We start from the raw sequence: 20,983 nt of genomic DNA, 5'->3' as shown, positions 1-20,983 counted from the left end.
CTTCCAGTCTTTTGTCTGCAGATATTATGTGTTACTAGGTAAATACAAAAAATATGCTAGGTAGACATGGAGTCATAATTTTCAAACTTTGTCTTGCTACACACTGTTTTCTAAATACAACTGAATGACAAAAGAAATTAAATTCTCAAATGTCATCCTCCATAAATTCTTACAGCAATGTAGGAATTCATAAAGGAAAGTACCATTTCTATTAAATCATATTCTTTATGCATTAAACCAAAACAACAAAAGTCCATTTTCTTGTTTTATTCGCAATAAATGTCTTAGGTTTATCTGTTTCGTTAGCACGGACAATATACAGATGTCCTCTGATGCAAGATCTATTGAACTTAATAGAATTTTGGGAACCCTATGGCCTAAGATGTTGTAACTTGAATCAATATGTATGCTACACTTTTTACCATGAATTTGCATGATTTAAGAACTGGATCTCTTTATTACTTGGGAATCACTGTTTGACTACAGCTGTGAAGCAAGCATTTCATTCATTAGAAGGATTTACAACATACTGAAGTAGCAATATTACTAAACCCCTACTACCCAATTGTAGAAAAAAAAATCATGCAGCAGTTACAGGCAAAACTTATGACCTGCTTGGGCTTTGGACTACGAAAGGTTTAGGTCGAACATTATGTTTGTGTTCAAAGTAGCTTATATCCTGGAAAAAAACGGAAAGGGTTACAAAACAACTTTCAGCAAATTACAGTATATTTGTTTCCAAAGAAGATAAGATAATGAACACATTGAAAATTATGGTGTGTAAGTTGTAGAGTAGTAGTATTAGCACATTTCCTTTTATTGGAAGAAAAACAGAGTGATGGCTATAGCTTAGCTAAAATCAGGCATTTTAAAGCTGCTGGTCCTACACCATATTCTACAAAGCAAGTCCCATGAAATATACAGATTTAAAATAACAAAAGCATTCAGGAGTAGGCTGCACACATCTGTATAAACAACACCAGTTGAAATCTGTATGATGTGCAGGTTTATCCCTGTTATGTTTATTCAGATGAAAGTCAGATTAAAACTAAATGGGTTTCAGTTTATAGCATGTGTATATGCATAGAATTATACTTTTTGTGCTTGTTTAGCTTTGTTTTGGCTGGATTGAACTCATGCTGCAGCTACACATAAATTTTATGCTCAAAGTTCTCTAGAAAAGTATGTTCAAAATATTGATCCTTCCCACATAAATATTCATTTGAAGGTAAATATCTTGAAAGGCACTTTTTAAAGAAGTTTTGAAGATCAGGAAAGAAAAAAGAGCAAAAGGCAGGAAGAGATGGACTCAACAATATAAAAAAACAAGGATCCCAAAGGTAATGATGAGAGGCCATCTCACAATGTGGTACTCACTTTTCAGCTGAACTAGGGATCAGGCCACGCAGCTGTCCATGAAGAGCATCATGTATATTGTCAGACGAATAAAGCCCAATTGGAGAATTATAGGCAGAACTCATTACCTGCCTTTTGTCATCAAGGTTAGCTGCTGCAACAAAAGGCTTGGCCTTTCTGTTATGAGTTGTACCAATAGGCTTGAATTCCTGTACATAATAGGCAGACAAAATACACAGAGCTACTATGCACACTTAAGCCAACAGCAAGCAAAACTGACATTGCGGCTAATTATTAATCAAATGCATCAGTCCCAAGGCACAACAAGCCTTGATTTAGTAAACCAGTAAGCAAGCATCCTATGGTAATGTTTAGGGAAAATAGTACCAGTTGTAGGCAGATAAGCTTACAGATGTGACTATCATTGTTATTTATTTGAGGCAGCATTACAAGCATTTGGCTGCAGAATATTGCAGAACAGCCACAGTTCTTCCTTCTCTCTCTCCGCCACTAATATCTAGCCATCCAGAAATCAAAAAGTAAGTGCTGCTATTGCACTACCTCTTTCTCCACTTTTGTTGGTGGTAAGCAATGACACAAGCAGGAATGTGAGGTCAGTGATGTTAACTCACACAAATTTGGGTGACTAAAGGTAAGGGGGCAGGAGAGAAGACAAAATGGGTTACTATGACCTTTCCTGGCAATTGCAATTCTTCTATAAATTTCTTGGTTGCAGATTAAATGAAATGACCGTCTTTCATGGGTCTTTGGCCACAAGGTTTCTTTCAATCAATAAAATCCATTTCTAGATACAGTTTAAATGGTATAAATAACTGAATCAAAGCACAAAAAGTCCAACTCATCTTTTCTTTTGGTTGTAGCACTGCCATAATTTGGTTAGTCCTAAAGCAAGACAGACATAAAGGGACATGCTGCCTTCTAAATAAATTCTAAAAAGTGGTTTTCAGAAGATGTAAAATAAAACTAAGCTGAAAAATGCTCTGCATTTAAATCAATCAGCAGCTTTCTGCTTGCACTATCATGCTAAGATCTAAACAGAAATACAGCATAATTTACTGCTTTCAATCCTAATGAAGCAAAGAACAAAATTGCCACAGGAAAAAAAGGGTGGCAAGAAAATCTGAAAGAAGTAAACAAAGCCCTGTTGTGTGTTCTGACTTACAATCTATTTAAAACACACTATTAACTTCCTCAAGTCACTTGCTTTACTAAATTAGTGTTTAAATTGTGTGGGTACTTTAACAAGATTTTTTTTTCATTGCTCCAATTGTTTTAGCTGTGTGTGTTCCATTGATTTAAAACAGTCAGCTAGAGCATAAAATACCGTATCATTCAGTGTCTTGAGAACAAATCTGTAATTTTCTCCCTTTTTTTCAGTGTTTATAGCTGAAAAAATACTAGTGTTAAGAGTTCCAGTGATCTGGGAGAGAATTCAAAGGTTCGAACGATGGATTTGATTTTCCTTATGAGCAGCAAAAGTAGAATTCTGTACAGTATGAGTTTATTAAGGTAAATCTGTTTGCTTCATAGAAGTTATGAATATTCATTTTTCTTGTTACAGATTTATACTGTATTTCATATTTGACTATTACAACCTATTTCAGAACTCCCCCCCCAAAAAAATAAATAAAATAAAATAAAAGTTTAAACATATGTGAGGTTAAAGTGAAAAACTCATCTATGGTACCATTTCATGTTTTTAAGGTCATCCAGGAGGCAGATAGGAGGCTGCTGATTGGAATATTCTCCCACATGGAAAGGTTTCTTTAACCAGAAAGGTGAAAGCCTGTTTGGTGTTGTAGTTAAGGCATTAGGCTAGAAACTGGGAGATGCGAATTCTTAGGTGCAAAACCAGTTTGGTGACTTTGGGTCGCTTATTCTCTCTCAGTTCTGAACCTTGCAAGAAAATTGAAGGGACTATTCCGTGTAATGGCTGGGAGTCAAAACTGATTCAGAGGCATCAAAACAAAAACAAAAATTAAGAATGAAATGAAAACAAAAATCAGAAAACTAGCTCTGCGAAATGAAAAATGCAATCCTGGTCTTCTCAGAATGTGTTTTTGTTCAATGGGGAGGGAAAGAGCACTTGAGCATTCAAGCTTGATTGCATTATTAATGTTAACACAAGTCATTTAGAAGAGCTATATTACTGGTCTTTTCCAAACATGAAGGCGACCTCTTGAAGCAGCATTTAAAACAATGAAGCTACATTGTATTCAGTTGAAGTAAATTGGCTGGAAAGTGGCCTTCCATCAAAACAGTGGCCCTCATAATGTTAACAAATTGAATATTTAAATCTAATTGTCTATCCATCCATTTACAAAGCTTTATATTAGTATCAGTAGGGTCTACTTCATATTAAATGTGCTTATTAATCAAAGAGGTTAATCCCCCCCCAAAAGAAAAATCCAAATCCTTGGCAGCAGGAAACTATGTTGATTGCAAAGAAATTTTGAAAAGTATATAACCAACTATTTTTAATACTATTGGGAGATATATTACAGAAATAGCATGCAGTATAGCAGCATCAATTTTATGGCAACATACACTGCTGCAATGTGAATTTGATCTAATTTTCCTTTCCCAAAATATCACCAAATGTGCAGAAAGATAAACTGAAAAAGTAAACAAGAGCAAAAAATGTACACAGTCCAGCTCTTCTGTTTACTGCATGTAACAAAACTCTGAAATACTGTATGGTCATCAGTAAGAATCCAAAAATAAGTTATGGAATCTGAATTTGTTAGGGGTGAAATCAGGAAGGTATATTGTCCCAATGTGACGAACCTTATTTATATTTTAAAATTAGCAGAAAAACAACTGTTGAAACATTTCTACTGACCTATTTATTGCTCATCAAGATTATTATTTAATATTTAAAGAATTAAATATCTAATTTAATATTTAATGACTTTTCTTAGAATAATTTGTTAATAACTTGAAAGTCAGTAGCCAGTATAGTATTTTAATTACATATTTTGTTTTGGCAATAGTTTAGTCATTATTTTGTTGTTTGGATTTCAAATAACGTACTTCCATTTGAATTCCCATTTAGTGAATCTTATTTTTCCATGTACTCCTGTTAGTTTGATTTATTGCATGGCACCTTAGTAAACAATTTTATTTCAGACTAATTAGTCTGAAATTTCAGACTAATTAATTTTATTTATTTATTTGTAAAATTTATTGGCCGCCAATCTTACCTCCAGGTAACTCTGGACGGCTTGCAATTGTAAAAGATAAAAACTATATAAATTAAAAATATAAATAAGAGTACAAAAAATCAAATACTGAAGTGCAATTAAAAGATGGGGAGGGCGGGAGCAGGATACTGGGGAGGTGGCTCTGTTGTTAATGGATCGATCACATCCACTGTGATGCTCCCCCATTGGAGGCTCAAGCTAACTGGCAGAGTCAGGTCTTTAGGTTCCTTCGGAAGGTCAGGAAGGTTTGAGCCAACCTCACTCCGGGGGTGGGGTGGGGGGCAAGATATTCCAGAGAGTGCAAAGGCAGAGAAGGCCCTTCTGCTGGACCTCACCATGCCTCCTCTGCTGGCACAGGGTGAGCCAATCCCAGTGAGTTTGATTTTGTCAATCAATTCAGTCAACATCAAATTCCAAGACAAGCTTACAGTGCCTTTTCAGATATAAACTATCTTGAGTATACTCTTCTAATCTAGTAGTTCTAGATATTTTTGACTTCAGCTACCATAATTCTTAAGGAATTCATTAGATGTGGAAGACATTATATTAACTGGTGAATCTATCCAGGGCTCAGTAATTTGATTCATATATCTATTAGAGAAAAAATTATCTACAGAACATACGTGGGGTACTAAGACAGCTAAACTCAAGATCTTAGTCTAGTGATCTGACTAAGTCTAGAGATCTATATATGAGAGTCATCATTTCCAAGGGTCTTTAATCATAAAGGCTTGGGCTTCATTGGTTAAGTGTTGCTGTCACGTTAAGTCATCAGTTAGTAGTAAGTCAACTTACAACTGGTTGCTTAACAACTGTTTCTGACAAACACCACCTATTCAGAAAAAGTAGTTTACACTTACAATTGCAGTGTTTGCTTAATGACCATGAATTAGCTTAACATGTGAGGTGATTCGCTTAATGACCATTACAAAAAATGTCATAAAATCGGGTCCTGTCATGTGAGGGCCTTAACTTATGGCCATGATAACTTATAACCAAAAATCCAGTTCCAGTTGTGGTCATAAGTTGAGGACTATCTGTACAAGTTGGTAAGTAGCAACTAATTAAAAACAGAATAAGAGTGTTGATGATTTAAGAATTACTAGATCTCAGATGTAAAAATCCAGTCAACCACTAGATGGCAGCGAAGGTATGCAGATAACTTTAGTATTTTCCAGTGTTGAATGCCAATTAGTGGCTATCTGGATTCCTGCAGTCCAAATGCAGCTTTAATTTGAATCAATTGCTACCTGTGGTTCAGCTTCCAAGTTTATTTTGAATGGATGCGGTCTGCCCTCTTCCGCTACTTGTGGAGACCACAATTTAGTTTCTGCCCTGTTGGATAAAAATGAAGAATGAATTAAGGAATCCAAAACATTTCACCATTTTTAGCATGTCATAAGCATTTTATGTATTTATGTCATTACAGATTTAGATTGCATTTGTGTAGAAGTTAACTGGGATTGAATTTGAGGACACTGCTGTCCACATTGACCTATGTTAGTTTATGTTGGTAATTTGTACATTAGATCCCACATTAGAAAGTGGATAATTTTCAGATTACAGTATTTTTAACAATTCTACTAATAGAAAAAAAAAGAAAAAAAGGAAAAACAAACATAACAGGGTTTATCTGCTACAGTCCAAAACAGTAAGCAACATATGGCATAAGAATGATAAACAAAATTGTGAAAGAGTAATTTAGCAATACTTTTTTAAAATAATCACAAAACAGGAAGGAACCTCATCCCTCAAATAGCTCTGTGTTTGATAAAGATATGTATAATGGAAAATTTCAAGCAATTAAAGCAATAACTCATATTAAAGCAAAACTAAATGGAATTCATTTTATGTTACTGATACGGGGAAGACAAACACTGGTTTGAGGAACTGGGTTCTTTTGAGTTAATAAATAAAACTGTTTGCATCTGCATAAACAGTGGTTTTTTCACAGCAGTTCAATAATTCTTTTGACACAGATGTAATTTCACCAAATACTTTGTCTTCCACTTTGGTACATGTTAAAAAAATTCTTAGGATTAATTGCATTAGAAAAATTGCAAGATATTAATCCTGATGCATAGTCACAAAATATGATTTATTACATGCAAGGGTGAGCAAGCTTCTCATTTTTGTGGTGACTGAAACATAAATTATGCCACCAAAATGAGGTGACAGAGAAATCAATAATGAGAATTCTTTTTTTAAAAAAAATATCCAACAAAATCAGTTTATCAGCTTCATGTACTTAGAAAAGATTTTCAAAAATCAGAACAAAAAATCCCAACCACTCCCATGACATCATTTTACTACAGACTACTAAAGTGACTTTTTTTTAATAAAAAAGGGCAACCTGCTTGACCTATGGAATTCAACATCCAGATTTCTGCATTATGATCCTGTAAGTCATGAAGAATTACCTCTCAATTTTCAGACAGAGTTGCTGGGCTGCTGCTTTAATTTTCTCCTGGGCATCGTTGTGAGTCATGTTCTCTGTGCTGTGACCATCAATAGCTATAATGATGTCACCAGGACACAGATTCGCTTGTGAAGCTTTACTTCCTGGTGTTATCTAAAAGAAAATCAGAGTAAGTTTTTATGTAATTGTTTAAGGGGTATATGTCCATTTATAGAATCTGTCTGTCTGCTTGCCTGCCTTGACATGTTTTTGCAAGGTAGGAATTACACAATAAACGTTTCTGCCATTAACACTAGTCTCTTCCATTTACTCAAATCCCTTCATCTTAAAAAGATTTAGATAGGTTTAGAGTTAGTAATCAGCCATAGTCAGCAGATTTTGAAATGCTCAGAAGGCTCCAGGGGATAAAGAATTCACATTCCAATCAATAGAGGTAGCTAAAGGAAATGCACTAAGCATTTTCTGAACTACAGCCATATCTGTGGAAGAAAAATGTTATAGGATAGAAAATCTGGGTCTTCATTTTACCTGATCTGGAAAATGTTTAGCTTGCTAAAGAAACAACCAGAATGTTTCCTGATTCAACAAAATTGTGGCTTAGTTTAAACCAAGATCAGTTTTTCTCTTGCTTATCACAGTGAGAAGGCATGACATGGCTAAAATTCACAGAATTGCTAAGGCTTAACATGGCTTTTTTTCAATATTGATTAGTTTGATGTGTGAACCCACTATCATATTAATAGCTTATGTCATGAATGAACCATGGCACTGCACCTTATCCAATAAATGTTTTAGTAAATTCATATTATCCAATAAATGTTTTAGTAAATTCATATCTAGTCTTTATTAGAAGTCTGACATCTCAAAGTTGAATTCAGATTACTTTGATTGGTCCTATTTCAATAGACTACATATAGGACTGCAGTAGATATTGACTTTATGTCAAGTACTGGCTTGCAGATGTCTATAATAACACTGATAAACATTTAAACATTTATATCAGCTTGGTGGCCAAATTTTCATTTGTTCTTTCCTTCCTATAAACCAGGGGTGTCAGACTCAATTTCATTGAGGGCCGCATCACCATTGTGGTTGCCCTCGGGGGGGGGGGGTTGGGGATGGGGGTGGCCTACTGGATGGGTGTGGCTGGGGTGGGCATGGCCTACTGGGTATGCCTGGTCAGCTTGACATCACTCGGTTCAGGGGTGCCTGAGCAGGACTGGGGCAGATCTGAGGGTCTACGGCGGAGGGTGGGATCAGGGTGAGTGTCGGGACATGGTCCCTCCCACCCTCCATTCCTTCCTTCTTCTGTTCCTTCCTTCCTCCTCCTGTTCTTTCCTTCTTCCCTTCCTTCCTTCCTCTGTTCTTTCCTTCCTCCCTCCGTTATTTCCTTCTTCCCTTCCTTCCTTCCTGTTCCTTCCTTCTTCCCCCCACCCCCCACCTTTCTGCCGAATCCACAGAGCTCTGGCAAAGCCTCCCAGCCAGCGCCGATCCCCTCCACAACTCCCCTCTCTGCTACCCTTTCTTCCTTCCTTCTCATCTCTTTCCTTCCTCCATGCTCAGGAAGGGATGATGGGAGGGGGAGAGATTGCCAGCGCTGCCATGTTGCCGCCTGTTTTGCTCTCCCGCTTGTGTGTGGGGGGGTCTGTCCCGGTGAAAGGAAAGCCTCATGGCTGCGAGGCTGTCAGGGATGGTAGTGGCACAACCTGGTTGTGTCCTTCAAAGCCAAAACGTGCTCAGCCTAAGATCCATTGGAACCAGCAAGGAGCTGCCCTGCCCCCTGGGTGTGTGCACAGGAGATGGCCGGTGCCGGTGTCCTGGGTGAAGTCAGCCTGCAGGACAAGACAGCCAGCAGGGACACCGGACTGCTTGGACATGGACCCAGGGGGCGGGGCTGCCCTGTGGATTTAAGGATGAGCGCTTTCTGGCTTTGATGGACGCAACCAGGGTGTACATCAGCACCTGGTCGGCCTGGGCCGGGCCGAAGTGTGGCAGGCCGGTCCTTCACTCTTTCCAGAGCAGGTCCCCAGGCCGGATGGAACCACATATCGGGCTGGATCTGGCCCGTGGCCTTGTGTTTTACATGTCTGCTATAAATGGAAAAACAACAGATGCTGTAGATATCTGAAGATCTGCACAGAAACAAAAGAAATTCAAAATCCTGGAGCACTGGGGAACTACCAGAGGATTGAAAAAGAGTTGATGTGGTGCCCATCTTCAAAAAAGGAAAAAAGAAGAGACCCAGGAAACTACAGACCAATCAGCCTAACACCAATATATGGGAAGATACTGGAAAAGATAATAAAAAAACAGATCTGCAAACATCTAGAATCAAAGTTATAACTAGAAGCCAGCACGGGTTTGTTAAAAACAGATCATGCCAAACCAATTTCATTTCATTCTTTGATCAGGTGACTAAATTGGTGGACCAGCAGAATGCTGTGGACGTGGTATATTTGGACTTCAGCAAGGCATCTGACAAAGTAGATCACAATCTACTTCTTGGAAAGCTTAAAAAAGTGGGATAGACAGCATCACCATCAGATGAATTTTTAACTGGCTGACCAGCCGCACTCAAAGAGTAATCCTTAATGGTACTCCGTCTACACGGAGGGAAGTAAGCAGTGAGATACCACAAGGTTCTGTCCTAGGCCCAGTACTCAACATTTTCATAAATGACCTAGATGAGGGAATATAAGGTGCTTATCAAATTTGCAGATGACACTAAGCTGGCAGGAATAGCCAACACCCTAGATCAGGGGTGTCAAACTGCCAGCCCGTGGGCCAAGTGCATCATGAGGAAACCATGCTCCCATTGCCAGCAATGGGAAAAAAGTTCTGATACATTGCACAATGTCACGTGATGTCGCGAGTTTGACATGTCTGCCCTAGATAATAGGCTCAAGATCCAGAGGGAGCTTGACTTGAACACTGGGCCCTATTTAACAAAATGAAATTCAACATAGATAAAAGTCAAGTCTTACACTTAGGCAAGAAAAACCAAAATACACATATAGATTGGGTGAAACCAGGCTCAATAGCAGCAACTGTGAAAGGGATCTTGAAGTCTTAGTGGACAATCAATTAAATATGAACCAACAGTGTGCAGCAGCACCCAGAAAAGCCAATGCAATCCTAAATTGCATTAACAGAGGGATTTGATCAAGATCATGTGAGGTACTAATGCAACTCTATAAAGCCTTAGTAAGACCACACCTAGAATACTGCAACCAGTTTTAGTCACCATACTATAAAAAAGGTGTTGAGACTCTAGAAAAAGTGCAGAGAAGAGCAACAAAGATGATTAGGGACTGGAGACTAAAACCTATGAAGAACGATTACTAGTGAAGAGAAGGACCAGGGGAGACATGATAGCAGTGTTCTAATATTGGAGGGGCTGTCACAGAGAGGGGGGGGGTCAACCTATTTTCCAAAGCACCTGAAGGTCAGATAAAGAATAACGGATGGAAACTGGTCAAAGAGAGATTCAACCTGGAAATAAGGAGAAATTTTCTGACAGAGAAAACGATCAACCAATGGAACAGACTGCCTTCAGATGTTGTTGGTGCTTCATCACTGGAGGCTTTCAAGAAGAGACTGGACTGCCACCTGTCAGAAATGGTGTAAGGATTCCTGCTTGGGCAGAGGGTTGGACTAGATGACCTACAAGGTCTCTTCCAACCTATTCTATTCTATTCTATTCTATTCTATTCTATTCTATTCTATTCTATTCTATTCTATTCTATTCTATTCTATTCTATTCTATTCTATTCTATTCTATTCTATTCTATTCCAATTCCATTCTATCCATTATTTTACAAAAAGCCCTACTTTAACTTTTATGGAGTTTAATCTATTTGTTCCTTGTATATACTTTTTAGACCCATGGTGACAAACCTATGGCACACGTGCCACAGGTGGCATGCAGAGTCCTCTCTGTGGGCATGCGCACCATCGTCCCAGTCCTAGGCCTTCAGCTGGGTTTTATAAAATCTTTTTGCTTTAGGCCTCCGCCGCTGTGTGCAAAAAAAAAAAAGGTTCAATCAATCAATCAATTTCAACTTCTCACGGGAAAAAAAAAGATCTCGCCAAGTTGGAATTGATTGATCGAACTTTTTAGTCCCACCCAGCCTGCCGTTACCATTGCAGCCACACCCAGCCAATGGGCCACACCCACCCAGCACCCGACGATACATAAGTGGGTTTTGGGTTGCAGTTTGGGCACTTGGTCTCTAAAAGGTTTGCCATCACTGTTTTAGACTGTACCCTTTGTTTTCCAACTTACAAGATTTACACTAAAATTCTAAATTCATGCAATGATTTGTTTCCTGCAGTGCTAGCATACATTAATTAAGCCTGCATACTGACAAAACACTTATGCAAGAGAAAATCTTGAATAGTATAGAGGTAACAGATTAGAGGTAGAACACAAATAACATGTATGAAAGTATTGTAATCCTAATCTAACCATATTTGGCATCAGTGAAAATATTAGGAGGGTGGGAAAGTAGAAGCTGTTGTAATTTTATGAAAACTAGTATGTCAAAGAATACCTTCTGCCTTATTTTTCATTTTCTTCCAGAGATGAACAAACTGCCAACAATTTATCACACTACATCTCATATTAACATCCCATATTTTAAATATGTGCTCTGTGAAGTACATTTCCTGATCCTAAATAATTGGTATCATTTTAACTGGGGTTTTATTTATGCAGGGACAAATATAATTTTTTTTTACATTTGTTTTTAACTTTTGTATCTTGGTTTTTTAATCACCCTGTAAACCGCCCTGAGTCCTTCGGGAAAGGGCGGTATATAAATGTAATAAAATAAATAAATAAATATTAGCAAAAACACTTCTTTAACTTTTTTCTCCATAACTTGTCCCATCCATATTTGTTTCTCTCATTTTTTTTTCTTTCTCCAAAACATTTTTGTTGCTATACAGTATCTTTGTACTGTAGCTAAATAGCTCTAGCTCTTTGATAATTTTGCTTATCCTTTTTTAGTCTATGGTGATTTTAAGACATAATAATGATAACTGTACATAGTTTCCCACAGTAACCACACTGTTTGTACTAAAGCATTAGGACATAATTTTCTGATATTGATCATTAAAGAAAAATGGGAGAAGGAAGAACAACTTTCCAGGTGATCAGAGACTTTATAAATTGGATCGTCCAACTGCCAAGAGATTTATTGAAGTTCAAATGAATACTGTACAAACAAAGCTCTCCTACAGACATGTTATACAAGGTGGAGTGGTTTGTGGGCAAGGACAGTTCTAGTTTCAGGCCTCTGATGTTTAAGAGAACTCAAACTGGACATAACTTCTCAATTTGGATATTATGAGAAAGTATCTAAAAAATCAGAGCATCTTAGTGCACATACTAATTTAAATAAACCCATGCATTTGAACTGGGTTAGTATTCGGAATGATATTTCATTTCAAAATTCTTTGAGGTTACAGGAGAAAATTAATAAGAACGGATAATCAAGTGGCAGCTCAAGCAGAAGTGCTAGAAAGCAAGAGCTTTTGAATTTATTCCTGAGCAGATATTCAGATGTTAACAGAGGCTTAGAGGTTTCTCCCCACAGTAGGTTTTTAAAAATACATATTGGAAAATCAGCTTCTGCAAATTGGTCATTTTTTTTTGATGAGTAGCTTGGGACTAGCTTCTTCCAGGAACCCATTTGATTCTGTTTCTCTCCCACTCCAAGATAAAGTTCATTTCCCTGTGTTGTGATCATTCCTTTTTAAAGGGCCTTTAAGAGTTCCAAGATTTTTTTTGTTTGTTTCTTAAAGCAAATATGCATGGAAGCATCTCTGGCAAACAGTACTGTCTACTTAAGTGAGTCATTGCTTGGTTTTTCTGTAACTATAAACTTTTAGGAAGTTCCAAGCCAAATCTGATCTCTAGCAGGGATGGGAAAACTGGTGCTTTCCACATTTTGAATTTCAATTCCCATGATATTTCTTTTTCCTTTGGTTTAGCCTTTGGTTAAACTGCAGGACAAAGCAGTACTTCCACTGGCATCTTAATTTGTCCAGGAGAATGTTTGGATAGGAATTGGAAACTCCCAACCCCCATTTTACCTCAGAATAACAGAGTTGAAAGGGACATTGGAGGTTTTCTAATGATCCAACCTCCTGCTCAAGCAGGAAACCCTATATCACTTCAGACAAATAGTTATCCAATCACTTTTTAAAATCCTCTAGTGTTGGAGCATCCATAACTTATGGAGGCAAGTTGCTCCACTGACTAATTGTTCTGTCAGGAAATTTCTCCTTAGTTCTTGGTTGGTTTCCTCCTTGATTAGTTTCCATGTAATGCTTTTTGTCCTGCCTTCAGGTGTTTTGGAGAATAGTTTGACCCCTCTTCTTCGTTCAGCCTCTTTGACATTGGAACACTGCCATCATGTCACCCCTAGTCCTTCTTTGCATCAAACTACACATACCCAATTTCTGAAACCATTCTTTGTATGTTTTAGCCTCCAGTCCCCTAATCATCTTTGTTCTTCTCTGCACCCTTTCTAGAGTCCCATATTTTTAAATATCGTGGCAACCAAAACTAGATGTAATATTCCAAGTGTGGTCTTATCAAGGCATTACAAAGTGGTACTAACATTTCCCTTGATCCTGATTCTATCCCTCTGTTAATACAGCCTAGGACTGTGTTGGCTTTTTTGGCAGCTACAGCACACTGCTGGCTCATATTTAAATGGTTGTACATAGGACTCCAGAATTCCTCTAGCAGTTACGACTATTGAGCCAGGTACCATGTATTTTATGCCTGTGCATTTGGTTTTTCTTGCCTAAATGCAGAACCTTATTTTTCTCATAACTGCTTTTCATTTTGTTAGATAGGGCCCAGTGTTCAAGTCTGTTGAGATCCTTCCATATCTTGAGCCTATCTTCTGGAATGTTGGCTATTCCTGCCAGCTTGATGTCTGAAAATTTGATGAGCTCCTCATCTCTCCCCTCACCTAAATCATTGGTAAAGATATTGAAGAGTACCTCAAAAGATCACAACCTTACTGCCAAGAACATGAAATCAAAATGTCCATTTTCAGCTGCTTTCCATGTTTCTAAACAAAAGGCAAAACAGGTGCTTTACGCTTAGGCAAGATCAAAGACAGCCATGCTGCTGTTTTAACCTTCCACTCCATCACTTTTGGTCTGCCCTATTATGGTGACAGCATGGTATCTCCAGCTCATTACTGGGACATCTTTTTTAAAAAAGTTGCCCATCATTGCTCTAGGAAGATGCATGGCTAAGCTTAAGGAGAAGATTTTCAGAATATTTTTTGTAAGTAATGCTTTTTGAAAATAATGGCACTTACTTTCAAGTAAACATCATCAGATAAATCTGCCAGTCAATTTATCAAAAACTTGCACATTCTTATTGCTAAGAAATGAAATATATTCTGGGTAGTTTTGCACAGTGGTAGCTTTAACTCTGAGAGGCTTAACTTCAGTCAAGTTAGAAGATACCCACTGGCTTCAGTAAAGCTTGATCCAATAAATTACTCAGCTTTAGCATCACACAGTAAAGATGTTACAGTAATGGATCGGCCTGAAACTGTCTATAGCAGGGGTGTCAAATTCACAACGTCATGTAACGTGTTGCGATGTATCATGACTTTTTTTCCCATTGCCGGGAATAGAGTGGTGCGGTTTTGGCATGATGCATCCGCCCTGTGGTCCGGCAGTTTGACACCCCTGATGCATTTAGGTTGGCCTTTAAAAAAAAATGTTGCATAATTATGCAAACATGAAAAACCATTGAACAAATGTTAATGGCAAGCAAACAATATTAATAAAACAGCAGATATTATCTTTACACTTGTTTTTCCTTGTACAAATGATTTGCAGGTTGTTGAGGACCTCCAAATGGGCAACTAATAAATCTTCTCATGCAGCTACTTGTCCATGGAAATTCAGAAAGTTTGTTTTGCACTAATTTGCTGTAAATGCAGCTAACTCTTTTTTTGTTGATATCACTTTAAATTTTACTGTGTGTACTATAAACAAATGCCAAGTAGAAGTCAGACATCGCTAAATATTTTTCCTGAGAGATAATGGGAAGTATTTTAATTCCATAAAAGGAAATTCAGCCCCTAAACACCACAATCTCTCCTATTGTTTTAAACTTAACCTTTGTTTCCTTTTTCCATGGTAGATGCCAAGTGTGTGTGTCAGAGCAGTTTAGGAGTGCCTCTGTGCATTTTAAGGAGGTTAAGCTGTTTAGACAGAGAAACTTTCTGGGAAACAAACGGCAAATTATTTAGAATGCCATCTCATCTTTTTTGTATTAGACTTAATTTGGCAATCCCATGCGTATTTCCTGAGAAGCCAGCCACAGGAAGTTCAACTGGTGTTATTCCAAAGCAGAAACAGAGGTTTAATTTAATTCTTCAAATACAAAACGAAAAGCTTTTGTGGCATCTTTTCTAAAATACAGCAAGCCTTCACAGATGGCAATAATCCCTCACCTCTTTAAAGACTACTTATAGAGATTGCTGTTCTGCAAATAAATAGGGGACCCTTTTATAATACTATTTGGTGACATTAATATGCTAATAAGATAAATGATATCAGAAGTTTGGGACTGTTTCTACTTGATTTTATTGATAAAGGTACTACTCATATTATTTTTCAAAAATCCATTCCATAAAAGTCACTAGTTAGGATTAGAGTTTGGGCTTGACTTATCTACAGGACTAGGTGGGATAAAAAGTCAAATCCACTATTAGAAAAAATATTTATTTCTATAACACACTTTTTAATCCCAGAAACTTTCAGGTTTGTGACCAATTAAACATTACCTAGTGAGGTAGGAAAATGACAATACAATACAAACAGCATCAGACTACTGACAAACTGTAGCTATTGTCTACATAAAAACAAGTATACAGAACTGTATATAAAAGCTAAACAACAAATGAGATATTAATATTGAGGAGTCTTGTCTGGCTTTTGGCTGTCCCCAAAGTCTTGGGACTACAATTCTCCCATTTCCTAGCTTTGATCATTCTAATAACACTTATAATTTATTTTCCAGTGAACTTTATATCAAGATCAAGATAACAAATGAGATATGCATTTCTGAATTCGGTCATCTGTTGAGTTGTGCTATTTGAGATGGGGGTTAATTAGGTCAGTATGCCAAGCCCTTGAAGAAGATATTGCACAGTGATGTTTCTGGGCTGGCCCAAAAAGTTTAGGGAAATGTGGTCAATGGAACCATTGCAAAGTTATTTAAAACATTTCAATAGCGTCTGTCATGTCACACATCTCCAGTCAGGGTACAACACTAAATACATTCTATACAATTAAAAGAAAAATGAAATGATTAAAATTAATGAAACAAAACATATCAAATAAAGCAGTAGCCATGAGTTGTGGTACATGAGATACATATGCCAAAGAAAGTAAGTTTCCAACATGTATATCAACTCTGAAGCAAGGCTAGCACATGCTTATATCAAGGTGCTTCACAGAATGGATGCCAGTATGAGTGGCTTGGTAGCCTAATGATGAAGACACTTGCCCCCCACTCGAAAGGTTGAGAATTCAATCCTAGCTAGCGGCAGATGTTTCTCCCAGGGACCCTAGTCGCAAGGAATTTAGATCTTTATATGTAGAACCAGCTTGTGGAACTTTTTCAGTAAAGGTATTATTATATTCCAGGGATCAGCACTCTGCAAAATTACAAGTAGCAGTTTATGATAGCGCTCTTTCAGCCCCATAAATGACCTGCTTTTTTTACAATCACTGTTTATCACCTGGAGGACATAAATGGAAAGCTGTATTTCTATGTTGGGTGCAAAACAGGAGCCTTACCTCATTAAGTAGATTAGTTTTTGCACTAATTAAAGAGAATGAATGGAATGCACCTTTCCTCTACTCTCAACCTACTTTCTCACCTGCCTGCCTGCAATTTCGGTTCTCTAAGGCAGACAGGTAAAATTAAGATCAGTTTGAACTCTTCTGGTATTTTCACCATATCTTAAAAGTAGACTCAGCTGAGCCAATGAGAATACCTTCTGAATCAGCTTCATCAATATATATTTTTCTTAAATGAGTCAAACATATTCTGGAGCTTTCTGTCCCACTTTTGAACTGGTTGTCAGAATGTGCCTACAAGTCAATTGGACAAGGGATAGAAGCCAACATTCCAGTAGCCATTCCCTGTTTCAGCTGTCTAAGCTGTTTCAATTCCCATGAGGGTCTTTGTCTGGTTTTGTGATATGTGACTAAACCTTAAGTGCACTAGGTCTTTGGATGCTTCACATTGCCACAATTTATTTTACCAAGATAGATACAAACTTACTAATTAATGATGACCTAAGGGAGTTCTGAGTCTGCAGACACAGGCCCTCTCTTTCCCTAATTTTTTTTCTTGAGCAGGTGTGCACCCTTCCCATCAAAGTACCAAAATGCAGAAAGATGGCATTTTTAATTTCTAAGATCCCCATAGGGCCTTCTTGGGGCCTATGGGCTTTCTTGTAAATAAGGATTGCTGCAACTCTCTTTGCCATTTTAATTTTCACAATTAATTTGTTTTACCAAATAAACCTAGAAAGGGCAGGGGGAACTTGGAAGTGTCTATAGACACACAGGGAACAAATAGGCTGTGCCAGTGGTTAAATATACCAGTGTTTACCAACTTTAAAATGTGCAGACTTCAACTCCCAGAAATATCCAGCCAGAAACACTGGGCAACACTGAAGAGATCATAGAATACCTCTGTCAATTTCGGGAGAACCAGGGTGACTTATATTAGGCAGGACAAATTGCATTGCGTATACATTTACTGTAGCTCTGTCTCCCAATCTCCTGCTGCCATTCTGGGTATCTGAAGTTTTAAACAGATGCTCTTTTTCCGGGGGGGGGGGGGGGGGGGGGGAGGCTGAAACTGCCTAATGACAAGGCTGGCCTTATGCATTTCCCCCCCCCTCCTGCAGTGCCTGGAGCCTGCCTAGGCCTCTTATTTGTTGTGTGTATATGTGGGTGGGGATGAGACATAAAAAACTCACATTATGATATTAGATATTACAATCTGGATAGCTCTGTTTAATTATTAGGTGTTTTCAATTTCTGCCTGGGGGAAGGCAAATTCTAAAGGGACTAGAAATCGGCCACATTTCTAGTTCACGAAAGCACTGGACGTCCAGTGTTATCAGTTGCAGTAAAAGAAGAACTATAGAATCAGTGATGTGTTAGTCTCCAGTAGCCAGGAATCTGGAGGGATCTGGTTAGTGGGAAGGGAAGGCAGGAAAAACCACAGCCAAGCCCTCAACATTTTATTACAAGCATTACTGGATGCAAGAGGAAGAGATATGTTATATGATTAAACAATTTCTCACTTATATAGGGAAGTTACAATGGGAAAAAGAATATTTTTTATTTAATTCTTATACAAATCCTGGATTTACCTAAGCACAGCAAGCAGGGCAAAAAAGAGAAAATCCTGCATAGAACAGGCAGTTAGAATCAAACCTAAACTCTCCTTCTCCTGATATTCTCTCCCCCCCCCCCAGTACTCCAGGCCTAAAAAGCACAATGACCTGTTCCAGGTTGGCAACTGACCCATTACAAAATAAACTCCTATTAGAGTATAGGGTTGCATTTCAACAGTCATAATCTAATTTTGATCCCCAACATTAAGGTGACAGCACAAAGTGCAGTGTTACCCCTCCTACCCTTCTCACTTGGACAATGCAAGATGTTCAACTAAATTTGCACTTAAAACCACTTATAGGAGTAGGTCCCCCTTGTATTTGACATGATGCACATAAAACAGGACTTGATTTACAGTTCTGTTTTTGTATCCAACCTTTTTTTTTACAAATAAGACTGCAAACATATCCAACACACCTTATTCCTATTTTCCCCCACAACAACCCTGAGAGGTGAGTTAGGCTGAGTGACTAGCCCAAAGTCACCAAGTTGGCTTTCATGGATAAGACGGGACTTGAACGCATGGTCTCCCACTTTCTCGCCTGGTGCAGAGGTTTCACATTTAGCAAGCATATCTGCATTGCAATGGTATGCGACTCAAGTTACCATCAACCCAGGCCTAGTAGGTTTCTTTCTTAAGTTTCCCTCCCTCCAAAAACAAAGCCCTGAATTTCCTGTATTTGCAGGGTAAGAAGCATTTTGTATGCTAAGGTATGGATCACTGCTTCCAAGCTTTAACAATACAAGTAGATGGAGTGAAATTTAAAGCAAAGCAGCAACAGAAGGCATTGCTTCATCCTTTCAAAGTTCTGCAAACTTAAGTTTTGCAATAAAAATGCAAACTCAGACGGCAAAAGAATGTCTTAGAAGGGAATCCCTGTGTAGCTACTGGACTACTCTGAACCCTTTCTTCCAACGAATTTTATTTTTTGAGTAAGGTTAAAGAAGGTAACACCTCTAGTTTTCAGTTCAGTGTGTTGGGAAAACTCATTCTCAGAAGTGTAGGGAAAAGAATATCAAGGAGATGGAGCTATTCAGAAATATCTACAAAATACTTAGTTCATCCGCATCAGGACCAGCCGATTACAACTTTTGTAGTTTGTAATCCATGTTTTTTTTAAGAGATTAACGTTGTGCCTGAACCAGACTTATTCTCTGCACTACAAACCAGACGTTGATAATATATTTCTAGTGAACAGAAAGATCCACTAAAGTCTACAAAGTTTCATCACGGGTAGTCACAAGATGATTACAAACGAGAGGATGGTCAAATTACACCTTGCCATACAGACGTTATCTCCCAAAGTTACACGGGAGAACGCCCTTTTAAACTTGGAAACCAGCTGTTGACAATTACTCCTTTCTTTAAAGCAAAGCACCTGCAGCAAACCCAATCCGAACAGATTATTTTCGGCGTAAATACGAAGGCAAATCTACACGAAGCCCCTTTTCAACAGGAAAAGCAAAGAGCCGCGATCGGAAAGGACGTACCCGGGTTATAATTAATGGCTGGTTAAAATCGATTCCTCCCGACAGCCTGAAGCCCCAAGGCGGAGGTCCGGGAAGAAGCACGTTTTGTGGCATGCTTATGGCTACTCTGGGGGAACCTCTGCTCCGTCGACTTCGGCTCCGCTCCTAAGGGCGGTTTCCCTGTTACGCTTCAGAGTTCCCGACGCGCAGCTTCGCTCGGACCGCCGCAGGATCCCCTTTGCTCCTTCCGGCGGCGAGAGCACCTCTTATCTGCTCCTGGCTGACGTCAGCGGGCCCGCGTCCCCTCCGCCCCGAGCAGGAGGGCCAACTTTGGTCAACGAAATGTCGGACTTGAGAACTCGCTGGCAGGCTGCATGTTTGGCCGCTTCTCGGGAGTCTCCCCCGGCTGCGCTCTGGCAGCTTCGAGTTACAGCCTCAGATTTTGCTCTTTCTGCAGCCTGCCGGGCGGTGTGGTTTCCCCTGTGCCTCTGCCGGCAGCTTCCGCGTTGCAGCCCGACGTTTCGGGAGGCGACAAGATTATAAATACTCGGGGTGTGGGGGGGGGGGAACCGTGTGGGGCGTCGCTTAACCTGTAATAAAGGGCGTAGGAGCCACCTGCCTCGCTTCCTCTGCCTTCTCTGTTTATTTATTTGGATTCGACTTACAGTTGAAAATTGTAAGCTCCTCGGGGCAGGGTGTTCTTCTTTTGAAGTTTATAAAGATCAGAGTATAGCTAATATTCCCAGCATGAATATTTCGAGAATGGGCAATTTGATAAAGCACTTATTTCTTAAATTAAAGCCATGAACGTCTGTCTACTAACAAGTTATTATTTATTCATGTGATCTAAACATGTTTAGCCATCCTCTTGGACAAGATGAAAGCTCAGATTTTATCCCATATGGATCTATCTTCCTTTGGAGGATCTTGGTGGGAAGATGAACTGATGGTTTCCTTATGGTCTGAATGTCACTCTTGCGAGCTCCAGCCAATCTAGCCATTGATAAAATATTTAAGGATTTGCACCCCAAAACATCTGGCAGGT

General features: G+C 38.7%; 1 protein-coding gene across 2 annotated transcripts in view; it reads right to left on the bottom strand.

Moving 5' to 3' along the window:
* PDLIM3 (PDZ and LIM domain 3) overlaps positions 1-20,463 on the bottom strand; it is a 34,721-nt gene extending 14,258 nt beyond the window's left edge. Inside the window, exons 1-4 of one of the 2 annotated variants that reach the window (XM_081333119.1) lie at positions 19,960-20,463; positions 7,001-7,152; positions 5,831-5,915; positions 612-679 (exon numbers count right to left, since the gene is read on the bottom strand). In XM_081333119.1, coding sequence (XP_081189245.1) covers positions 612-679; positions 5,831-5,915; positions 7,001-7,152; positions 19,960-20,052 — 398 coding nt within the window. In that variant the 5' untranslated portion in view covers positions 20,053-20,463. Of the gene's footprint in view, positions 1-611; positions 680-1,377; positions 1,566-5,830; positions 5,916-7,000; positions 7,153-19,959 lie in introns of both variants that reach the window. The other variant, XM_081333120.1, reaches the window with a different exon arrangement.
* Between the last annotated feature and the right edge of the window lie 520 nt (positions 20,464-20,983).

This window comes from Vipera berus, assembly GCF_964194415.1.
Source record: "Vipera berus genome assembly, chromosome: 7".
NCBI lineage: Eukaryota > Metazoa > Chordata > Lepidosauria > Squamata > Viperidae > Vipera > Vipera berus.
The sequence above is the reverse complement of the archived record's forward strand: the minus strand, read 5'-3'. Positions and strand labels throughout refer to the sequence as shown.